Source organism: Onychostruthus taczanowskii, unplaced genomic scaffold (assembly GCF_017590055.1).
Source record: "Onychostruthus taczanowskii isolate IOZ18803 unplaced genomic scaffold, ASM1759005v1 scaffold24, whole genome shotgun sequence".
NCBI lineage: Eukaryota > Metazoa > Chordata > Aves > Passeriformes > Passeridae > Onychostruthus > Onychostruthus taczanowskii.
In genome coordinates, this window is record NW_024499684.1 from 11,361,220 (window position 1) to 11,373,436 (window position 12,217).

Below are 12,217 nucleotides of genomic sequence, written 5' to 3' on the forward strand. Positions count from 1 at the left end.
GCTAGGGACATAAATGCTGAGGAGCCAGAAAAGAAATGCAATGGGAAAACAGAGGGAAAAGCAATCCCAGCCTACACAGTGCACAGCTTTGAAAGCAAACTGATTTTCTCAGACACAAGATACTACACAAACAAGTTGTGCTGCTGCTGATGCACCAGTTCCCTAAATAATCAAATTGATACAAAGGAAACCTTGTAATTAAGGCAAAGTATTTGGATCAGGGAGAACAGAAGGCCTAATCCAGTCTCCACACATGACCTTGGGCATATCACATCACTCCTCTACACTCAGTTTCCTTAGCTACATGATGATATTTGCCAGTTTGAGTGAAAAACTATCAGAGAGCATGGGAGAGCCCATGAGGAACTGGCAGGACATCTACAGACATTTCCTGTGGACAAGACTGTGGTGAGCCTCTATGAAGATAGACAAGCAGGAGGTAAAAAAGACACAGGGTATCTCTAAGGACAGCAGAGACAGTGCTGTTTAGCAACAGCTTCTGCAGCATGCCAGGAGAATCAAGGAGAAATGCTTTGTCCAGCCAAATCCCCAGAGCAGTAGGAAGAGGTGCAAGAAGACAGAATTGCTTTGGACAAGCCAGCATTAACAGCTGTGAGACCTTTTCTCCTAAGATCTAGGAGGGAAACAACCAACATTATGGAACCCACTTGCTGCACACGTGCACAGCACTCTCCTCCTGAGCTGGCTGGATCCCTGGCAAAAGTTCTGCTTCTGGCAGTGTGCCCTGCCCTGCTGGGAAGGAAGGGGCTCTGTGCAGCCCCCTCACTGGCATGGGAATAGACACAGTACAGAGGACTGGGCTGCAGGGAACAGACAGCAGGCACCAGCTGCAGAGGGTGATGATTCTCCTTGGCACCAAGTACAGTCCAATGCTCAAAACCCATCAGCTGCCCCAGCTCCACCATCAGGCTTGGAAGGAAAGGGGAACCTCTCTGCAGTGCACATGAATCAACTTAAAGCAATATGAAACCTTGTGGGGACTCAAGCCACCGTAAGCAGAAAAGTCACTTTAAAGGCATGTCTGGCATGAGTGCACGGGTTTTGAACACTGAGCAGGAATACCAAGAACTGCCTTTCTCAACACCTGCTTGCTTCAGATTCCTCCTGTGGGAAGCAACAGCCCAGCACAGCCACTGTGCTTGAAGGAATGTCAGAATTAGGCTAAATCTCTTTCCTCATCCCACTCTGCACGTGTCTAGAAAGTTGGACATTATCTTTTTTGGTGCCTCCTCACTCAACGCCCTTGTTCAAAATCCTGAGTTTCCATTTTCTTCTCTCCTCCTTCATGCTTACAATGATTTAGTGGTGGGAGAGAAAAGGCTGTGCAGGAGATTCATACCAATTTCTATCTCAGGGGTTTTTAGAAAGAAGCAGATAATCTTTGTCCAGCTGCATTCATTGCTCTGCAGTGCTCCAGACAGCAGCTGGGAGTCTGTAAGGTGTGCATGCAACCTCCAAGGGCTGTTATCAATAATGCATTTGATGTGCAGCCTTCAGCAGCTGACCAAGGAAGTGTCTTATAAAGAGAAGGAAATCCTTTGGTCTTCTCAGGAGGAAAGTGTTGAGGAGACAAAGACTTACCATCATTGTGCCATGTCTAATTTATGTCAAGAGGTTGTTCATGTTTCAAAAAGCTTTTAGCATGGGGCTGGTGCACAGGTATGTATTTGGAGGATTGGGGAGCACATTGTGAATACCAAAATACTTTCAGCTTTCTGCAATCCCCTAACTTGTAGGGAAGAGCTGCATTAAAGGCTACCACTGCTCCAAAAGCACTGCTCCTCTGCACTTCAGACACCATCAGTATGTGGAAGGTGGCAGGGCACCCTCATAGTCTCCTTACTGCCTTCTCAATGGCTGAGATGCCCAAACACCGTATTAACCTGTGACTTACGTGTGTGTGTGAGGGATTTATTGATTTCACAGAGGAACAATTAGTTTACTATCATTTAAACATTACAGGGCTTGTCAGGCTTTTCCACAGTAGAGCAGAAACCTCCACACAACACAGTATGCAATCCTTAGTTCATCAGCAGTGAAGAAGGTTCGTTTGTTAATCAAGCAAAAGCTGTTGAGAAGACCACAGGCATAAGAATACACAGTTTGCATCTGCTAAGATAAATCTGCTGGTTTGGGTATGTTGTCCAAAACACAGTGATGTGAAAGTAAGCAATGGTAAAGGAACAGGAGAGAGGATGACAGAACTAAGGTGAGGAGCAGAAGCTGCTGGGAAGTGTAACTAAAGAACAGCAAAACTGCTGCAAGCAAATGAAATTAGTCACAAAAGATTAAGCATGTAACCTAATTGCAGGCAGAAAGGTGATGATACACCATAAAGGGCCTAAGGGGTACCAGTCCAACTATGATTATTTGGTTCTCCAGTCCTGCAAGCAGTCTAAAAACAACTGCTGGTGCAGCAGAGAGTGTTTCATTTCAGTTTGGTAAAGAAGGACCAAGCTGCAAGTCCATACTCTGCTCTGAATCATCCTGTCTGGGCTCAGCCTCCAGTGAAGTGAGGCTTTTCTCCTCCTATTCATGATGCCGAAGAGGCCATGACTTTAGTACTGGAATTCTCAAAATCCCAAATTTATCACAATCCTCCATCTGTATGATTGCACCCACTACTCCCTCCTGCACTGCACCACTGTGTGGGGCTGGTGGCCATTGGGTCACTAGACACTTCTCTGAAGGGGTCCCAAGCCCACAGGCTGATGAGAATTTCTGACAGCACAGACAGGAATGCACAAGCACATGCAGTGTCCTGCTCGATACCCTGCACTGTCACAACTTCCAGGGTAGGACAAGGACCAGCAGGTGGGATGAGAGAGCTTTGTGTATGTTTGAGCTCACATTAAGGTTCATGTGTGAAACAATCTGCTCTGCAGAATGTTGGTTAAACTAACTGGCTGCAGAGGGTTTGGGATGATTGCTAAACTGACCTGCTCTGCAGAAGGTCCAGGGTGAAGCAACGCCTCTATTGTAACAATGACTGTCTTGTGTCATCTTTCTGCCCTTAAGAACCAAGGACCTCTGAATGTGCCTGTCCCCATGGTGTTGGATGGCATAATCTCAAAACCCTGTGGGCCCCACCCTAGAACCATTCCAGAGGCAAAAAAATACCATGGAAAAAACCCCAAGTGTTACAGAAGATATTAATTCATTCAAAAATTTACAAGTTGACTAATACAATTAAATGCCCTAGAAATAAACAGCCAGCAAATCTGACACACTCAGCTATTTCCCCTCGAGGCTGACATTTTTAGTCTCCCAGGAGGGTTGGGCATATTTTTTAAAAAGTCAGTCCCTGTGGCAGTGGCTGTGGCGGGTGAGCAGGACAGGCTCTGCCTCTGCTGCAGGCTGCCTTCCCAGCGCCCTCCAAGCACTGTCACAGGGCCAGCATGCACAGGACACAGCCTTCGCAGTGCTGCTCTGGCACACCTCAGATGCCATGAGCCAGATGCAAGGACCAGGCAAGGCTCAGGGGGCCCTGGAGCAGACACAGAGCTGTGTCCTGCCTGTCTGCTCTGCTGCCAGGCTGCCTTTGGGCAATGCTGCTGGCAAGGTGCCCCTGAGCTCCTCTCTGCTCTCCACACAGCTCAGGCTCCTGGCACAGCCCCGCTGGCCATGCTGTGCCTCTGCAGATCTGAGCACACTGTCAGCACACAGCACCTCACAACACATGGCAGCAGGGACAGCAGCACACAGACCCCTGCCACCCCATGCTTCCTTTCAAGGATGCACACACTGCAAGAGAAGATGGGTAGATTTGGAGTTTTCCTTGCAGCATGGAGTGTCTCATTCAGAAAGATGCCAGAAGCAGCATTTGGTGCATTTGGTTGGTGCTCCCCACGGCCTGCATCTCTGCCACAGGGGTGACCAGGGAAACACCAAGGTGCAATTCTAGCACTTCACTGAATTGTACACACGTGTTTCAGGCCAGGTTCCTAATCCTGCTGTGCACGTCTACTTCAACAATTTCAGGAGGTTCCTGTGCCAGAAGCCAGCCCTGTATCTTGGGATCCATGGTAATAAAAGTCTCTAGTACCTAAACTGAATTCCAGTGATCCAGAGACCTCAATAAAATTATTTTTGTTTTGCAAATGCTTAGTCAGGACATTACCCTTTGACAGCAAAGCAGGGATAGTTCAGGGTCCCATCCAGGCCTTTCTGCTACAGTACCCTACATTCCCCACTGTTTCAGCCAGTCTGTCTTGAAATAGCCCAGGGGCTTAGTCTCTCTTCCTTTTCCTTGGAAAACAGCATTACAATTCAATGTTCCCCATTTCTGAAGTTTTCTATCACTTGGCTCACAGTTATAATTACATGCACACAGTCAGTAAAGTTTTTTCCTTAGATTTTTTAGCCTCTCTCCTGCTTTCACCTCCAGAACTGTTAGTCACTGTTTGGAAAATGTACACCATTTCCTAGTTTTATCCATTCTGTATTTGAGTTTGGTATTATTAGAAAAGACATCCAAATCATTTCATTAACACACACCTGACCTCAGTCAAACATATCCTCACTCAAAACTTTCCTTGCTTCTTTTCATATCAGTGTCCTGGACTCAGGGAGGACAAAATTTGTCCTCCATCCACTACAAAACAAAATGTTAATGATAGTCTTACTGTAACCCAGGATATACTGGAATTTTGTCTAGGTTTCACTTCTGGAAAACAGACAACAGACAAATTATTTGATAATAATTTATTGTCAAAATAGACACTGGATAAATGGCATTAAAAACAAGCACAGCAGGACAGAGAGTTTTAGGAAAAGCCAAATATTAGCCAGGTAGTGGAGGAAGGAGCTCAGTTACCAGCCAGTCCTGCATCCCCCAGCTAGCAAGATGCAAAGGAATGGGAACAAAAAGGACTTCTGCAGTAAATACCTCTCCAGAATGACACTTTGACAGTCATCTTTTGGTTTTTGCCTTCTGGGATAAATGCTCCACCTGCACATAATTTCTGCTAAACAGGGGCTTCACTGCACGCTGTCCTGTCCTCAGTCTAAACATGTGTTAGAGTTCCCTTCCAAAATCCAACTCAGACCTTGTATTGCCATTGACTGTTCTGCTTTAACCTCATCATTTCCCCTACAGTGATTAATTGATCACACACAACACAGAGGACAAAAACAGGTAAGCTCTCTGCAAGGCTACTGCTGCTCTGCACCTGCTCCAAAGGCTCTGCATTCCTGCTTATCCAGGGCTAGGCCTGTCTGGCCTCAAGGAAATCAGCAAAACAAACACTGTGCAGGAGATGCCAGCCTCCACTGATCCACCTCTCTGGTTTCAACTCTTGCCTTCACTTCAATTTACAGCAACCCCTCCCTGACGGTGTTTTACCCTCCCTCCACATTTCAAGGGAATCATGTGGGATCAAAATGCTCCACCAAAATCTAAACACTTTGTTCTGATTTTATTAGGAATGATAAGGCAATATAAACCTCTCTAAAGTTCATTCAATATGGGAATCTGTAATGTTTCTTTGGGGAAGTATCAAAATGAGATGACTCAGCACCTCTGGAGCATTTTCCCCCAGTCTTCTTTCAAAATGAAATTTCAACAAAAGATCATAATTCATTCCAACACTGACAGACCACTGCTCACAAGGGGAATGGCCCATCCCTGCTCCTCAGCTGGTGTTAGGTAGACCATTGTATGTTCCTAAATATACTGTGCAACTCAGGCTAAGAGAAGAATATTTTTATTGAAGCTTACTTATCCTTTATAATTTGTATTGCTATTATATAAGACAAGGTAACAGCAGCTAAGAAAGCAGGATTAGGCACTGCTGTTACTGATTTTTTCCTCTGAAGGTCTCTTGCTTGAACAGCAAAGTCTGATCTAACTCATTCCAGATGTGAATTCAAGGTGCACAGCCCCATCCTCACTTTGGGAGCTGTACCAGCTAGGAAGTTCAGGGAATACAGGTCCCTCAGCAGGGTGCCAGATGAGAAACCTGCCACCAAAGAGCCACAGAAATGCACCATGCTGCTCTCCTCCACCTGACAAGTGAACAACATGGATGGCAGCATCTCACCAGGGGGAAAGGGCCCACTTTATTAATGAGAGGTGTGTTTACAAGTTTCCATGCTACAAGGAGGGCATGGCCAGGGTGCCTGCCAGGATCTGTATTTTAGGAACATTCGATGCAAGGCAGGAATCTGTTCCCAGGGGCTGGCTCTTCTCAGGACTGCTGCTTCCTTGAATATTCATTTTTGTTCCTATATTTATGAAAAAGTCAGGGGACAGGAGGAGCTTTTTATCTCCCAGTTAATGCCTTCATTCAGTGAGCCCCTTTAAACAGCCAGTGAAGAAGAGTAGATACTCTGGAGAGAAATTAAAGGCACATTACATTGCTGTGCTTTGCCTTTGAGATATTTCTCTCCCCCTCCACTGACCTGGCTTCCTAATGAGGCCTGTAAACTAGGGAATCCCTCAACAAGTGTGCTTTCTTACAAGGTTTGCAAAATGTCCAGGATACCTGTCTGGCCTATTGGTACTTCTGACCAAATCAACTGGCACCACTGGAGATCAAACAAGAATTAGAGAAATTGAATTGGCAGGGGCAGGTTTAACACCCCAAGCCTATTAGGGGAGAGAATGCAGTATTATTGATTCCAGCCCCTGACCTTGGAGTGATATAAACAGGAGTGCAGCAACCCTAGAGGAGTTGTAGCAAAATAGTTATAGCATGGCAAGCAGATTAAAAATACAGTTAATATACATACTTCCCCAGATGCTTGTTCATTATTATTCAAGACATGTTTATTATGCAAAATGATAAAGCAGAAAAAAGGAGAGGAAAAGAAAATGCAAAGACACACTGAGCTTTTAGCATGACTGGGGTTTTCTCAATGCTGCTTAGAATTTTTTTTTCATTGTGCATAATCATTCCCTTATTAGCAGGAATCTTTGAAGTGATTCAGGCTCTAATTTCAGCATTTCAAACTCATAGGTTTATATTGAAAAACCATAGTGAGCTCCTGTAAGTGACCCATTTATTTTCCCTCTGTATTCTCTATCTCTGCTAGGGTTTTCTACATCTTCCCAATAAATTATGCATCACAATTTGCCATTTCAAAAATAATTAGAACTCCAAGTTAAACAACAAGAAATATCTGAGAGCAATACATTTTAGAAGAGAAGTGTTTTGTACTTGGGGCAAAACCAATTCCAGCTGCAATGCCACTGAATTATAGATATCATCATATTGAGAGATGCACTTTCAGTGTACTTGGAGTGATTGGGTGGACCTGTGGAGACTCTACAGCCCCATGACAATGATCTGCTCCAGGAAAACCAGCTTTGCCTTCCAGACAAAATACTTCACAAGCACTCCCTTTCCCATGGCCCTGTGAGGTGTTGAAGGAATAACAGAGGGAAAGCGGGGAACTGAGGGGAGAAACTTCACAAAGTTACACAGGAGTGGAAATTAATTTGGTGCTGGAACTATTAACTCCAGACAGACAAGAGAGCATGTTCTGAGTCTCGTCCCGTTAGGATTAGGCTCACTGGAGCAGGACAGACCTCTTTATTCCATGTTTCTGAACACTGTGCAACAACCAGCCTGTGGTCTCAGATTCTTCCCAAGTGCTGAGGCACTGTAAGTTATACCCACTCCCCTTCATTCATTCTGTGCATTTTTACTTTGGCATCAAATGCTAACAGTGGATCTTCAGGAGAGTCAAGCCCCACCCCAGAACAGGTGCTGATTGAAACCTTTGTGCACCCTCAGGGAATTTACAGCTGCTGTATATTACAGGTAATCCAAACAGAACACACCAATGACTCCACAAGCTTGCTATGCAGACAGTGGCTTGCATCCTACTTTCTGCAAAGCAGGATGCCTCCAGCCAAAGCATGATTTTCTTGTCTGCTTATCACCTAATTCCCATGTCGACCTCAGAGATAGCAATAACCTAGTCTGGGGGAAACTAAATCAGGTATCTAGCGTGAGTAAGAAATGCACAAGTCCCAAACAGCTGCTTCCCAAACAAAGGTTTAGCATCTAATAAATTTAGGCCTCTAAAGCTGGCTAGGAATATGTGGTTGGCTTCAACCCAGCCTGACACTATCCCTGCCTGAACAGATGAGGCAGGGATGAGAAAACTCATTGCTGAAGGTAGTGATGTGGCCAAGCCATCAGAAGGTCTTGCAAGTTTCTAGGAAATGCTGTCTCACCACGTTTGGCTTTAGAGGACTCTGCTCAGCCCTACTTTTGTGCTAATCAACAGAAGGAAGACTTTTTCCAGGGGCTGGTTATTCTAAGCCCATTCATTCAAAAGCCCATTGGCCTAAACTCAGAAGGAGCTGGCACAAGCCTCCCTAAGACCAGGCTGATAACAGCCTCTGGCTTGATCCAGGACAGAGGATGTCAGCCAAGACCTCAGCTGTCACACAGAGATTAAACTTCACTAAAAGCCCCACAAAACAAAACCAAAACAAACCCACAGTGATGACATGTTCAGTTACAGCATCAATCTGGGTTCAAGAGGAGGGAAAAAACCACAACGCAAACCAAAAACAAACAAACAGGATAAAAAAACAGTACCCTGGACAATTTTATTTGAAACCAGTCCTGGACTTGAGGGTGTTCTAAGAAGTCCTTACAGAGCTTCCACGAAGCATGGAAGGCAGCCAAGCAATTCATTTATCAATTGGCTCATGTGAGTGAACGATATCTGTGGGGAATGTTGACCCATTTTTTTCAGAAATCCCCCCAAAAAGACTAGTGAAAAAAAACCAAAACAGGTACACAGAACAAATCTGTAGTTTAGGGTCTGCTAAGCAAAGACTAGGGACAATGTGTCCCTTGGTGTGATCAGCAATGAGGTCCAGGCAGCATGGCCTGGGGACCCCACACGGAAACCTGCAGCATCCAAAAGAGTCTGCCTAAACAGGTTCTGAGCTCTTCTCAGACATAGTTATTTCATGGCATCCTGATCTCATCCCTTGTCCTTTATGATGAGCTTGACCCACACTCCCTGCTCCTAACACACTTTATCCACAAATTTTCTATTTTCTTGCCTTGGGGTTTGCTCCCAAGCACAGTGAATTCATTAATTTACTGCTGTAAGACAAAGACAGAGCCACCAGTCATCACAAGGAAAGTATCCAAAAAGGTCCATCACCCTGGAGCAGAGCATCACATACTTACTGCGAGCAGAAACCTTGGATCACATTGATAAAATGAACAGTTTCACTCTTATTAGCTCAGACAGAGCTCAATGCCATCAAGCTGTGGCATGTAATGAGGTTCACTTCATTAACCACCGGCCATCACAGTGCATCCTTCCCCATCAGCCTTCCCTGATTAACCTTCCTACTCAAGACAGGCACACTTGTTGGAAATAAGCAAGCCCATTAAATCTCCCTCATTTGAATACATGTGTGATCTGGTGCCTTTTAGGATACTTGAAATGACTAACAGATGTGTTTCCTGGACAGCATGGTCTTCCTGCTGTCTACCACCTCTTGGTGTGTCCCTCCCACCCTTTATATCGTGTCTCACTACTACTAGAGAGAGAAAATTTTTCTCTGCATCTCCTCTAGTCTCTCAGCTGTCAAACATCATTTTTTCAACTCTTCTTTTTCCCAAGACCCACACCTTTCCCTCCCCTGCACTACTTGTTCAGAAAATGATGACCACTCATTGGTCCAAGACAAACCTGTTGGCTGGCTGTGGCTCTGAGACACACTCTGATTTCCTGCAATCCTCACTTACAGCATACTGATGGTACAAGGAGCCTCAGCACTGGGCCAGAACTGTGTTCTGCACTGCACAAACAGGGCAAAGCATCAGTCCTGAGCCCCTGACAATGTGCCCAGACGGACATACACACAATAATGCAGTACCACACCATGCTTGGTATTACCTTCAGGACTCTGATAGCTTTACAAAGAAAGGAAGTTTTCATTGTTAGTAAACCAATTTAATTTATTTAGAAGCAGTCAATTATGTTTACTGGGCTATGAAAGAACAGGAAACGTCTGGCATCCACAGAGATCCAGACTGATCTCTCTGTCTCTTCTTGACAAGCAGCCAGTTTTGAGACCTATCTCGCCAGGCATACTAACACCTCCACTTGCTTCCTACCCTGAGCTGCTGGGGAGACAGAGCCTTGTCATATCCCAGGGGAAAAGGGGAAATCTCAATCATGTGACCAGTATAAAACTGACCAGGAACAAAGATGGAAGATAAAAGTAATGAAAAATTGCATAGAGCAACCCAAACTGCCGTCCTTTCAGTGGTCCCACTGTCATGCTCACAAGACTTCTGAAGCAAAAGTAAGTGCCCAGACAAGAGCAGAATCACTGCACTGTAAATTTACACAAAGGCAGATGAGATTAGAATCTGGCTATGCACTGTAAAGCTATCATAACTACAGAAATGAGAAGTGTATTATTAACTATCCCTTTTTACTATGTAGAACTAGAACAAAGTTATTTGAAGCATAAAAATTCTGGCAAAGGGTTGCCATATTTAATAAATCACCGAATCAATTATTCACTGTGAAAATCAATTACTTACTTTAAATGAGAATCTTATGAATAACCTCATGCCCTTTCATGCCATCTAAGAAAGTTATAAGGGAATTAGTCGGCAAAAATTGCTGCACTTATCTTTTATGTGCATTAAAAAGACCACACAAATACAGGGAATTTCTGCTAACAGAATAGTCCAGAGCCCTTTTAAGAGAGTCATGGCATTGCTGTGGATTTACACTGCAGTCAAAAGCAGAGTATGACCGATTGGGGTACCACCTATGATCAGTTATCGGGTGCAATTCAGAAGCAATTCCAGTGAGTCCATGCCATTTCACAAATGAGAAATCAGAATATGACCAGCCACCTCTATAAAAACACCTCAACAACGTGACCTACATTAAGTACATACTTAAAGGAACCAAAAGTGTATCTTCACAGGTCAGGAAATATTGCCATGAATCTCCATGGAGATTCTATTAAGTGAATACTGCATGGTCTTGCAGCAGCTCCCCCTGCTCCTGCTTGTAAAGGTGTGCTGATATGTGACTGGTTTCAGGAAAAGCTGGAAGTCCCAGCGCAGTCTGCTTCCTCCCACCTACAAAACTCCAGGAGCCCAACAGTGCAAAGTACTCACTGAGCTGTAGAGATATCCCTCAGCATTCATGGCAACGTACAGACCTGCCTTCACCCCTTGGATTGCCACCACGCGAAGACCCACAGGAATTAGATTGAAAAGGGCTGTGGAAGGAAAAGAAAAGCAAATGTTATGGACATATCACCCTACATGGCCACTGCTGATTTTGCCCCAGGGCCAGCCCACCCCACTCCTACCTCTTCACAAAAGTGGCTGCACTAGGATCAAGCATCCTGCTTCCAGCTACAGGGAAGGACTGCAGCCATGGAGCTGATGGTGAAAGGAAATTTTTAAGAGTACTGAGTTTGGCTGCCTCCCAAATGCCTTAACACACCCATCAGTCTGTCTGATCACTGCCTTTGCAATGCCAAGGGCTCATCCGTGCTCCCAAGCAAGAGCATCGTGATGGCTTTTTGAGGGCCAGCTGAGCCAGGGCAAGTATCAAATGCACATAGACAGACTTTGCCTGTGGCAAACACAACAACACAACTCAGTTTAGCTCCCCCTGAAACAAATTTAAGCCTAGTCACACTTTCCTGCATTTGCCATATGCTAAAAGCGTACACAGACAGCGACCATGGCCAGAAGAATGCAAATTAACTTGACTGTGTGTTTGCCCATGTGATCCTGAGCTGTCAAGGGAATGAAGAAACTCAAGAAGAGACAGAGCTTCACTCTGGGACATCAGCACTGCTCCCCATTCAGGACCAGAACTGGAGAGGACAGAGGAGGACAAGATCTTCAATTATTCAGTTTTACTGCAGTCCTATTGATTAAAGCATTGCAACCACTTCCTCTCAGTTAATTACTTTATTGCTTGATTCCCACCCGACAGACCCTGTATCTCACTGAAAGACTCTTCCCATGAGTATATACATTAATGTACTGTCAGGCTTTTGCTACATTTCTAACAGCATGGGCTCAAAGAGGAGACTATTATCAGCACTGATAGACTGAGCACTGAAGCATTAGCATGGCTTTGTTTCTACTGAGCTTTATAGGACAAGAGTATTTAGATGTTTAGGATCCCTTGTGCTTCAGCTTACAAAGAGCTAATTAGAACTCATCCC

At 44.8% G+C, this 12,217-nt stretch overlaps 1 protein-coding gene across 3 annotated transcripts in view; it reads right to left on the minus strand.

Moving 5' to 3' along the window:
* Positions 1-12,217, minus strand: part of FGF12 (fibroblast growth factor 12) — a 218,665-nt gene that overhangs the window by 58,704 nt on the left and 147,744 nt on the right. For all 3 annotated transcript variants that reach the window (XM_041405875.1, XM_041405874.1, XM_041405873.1), the window contains exon 3: positions 11,148-11,251. In XM_041405875.1, the coding sequence (XP_041261809.1) occupies positions 11,148-11,251 (104 nt within the window). The remainder of the gene's footprint in view (positions 1-11,147; positions 11,252-12,217) is intronic.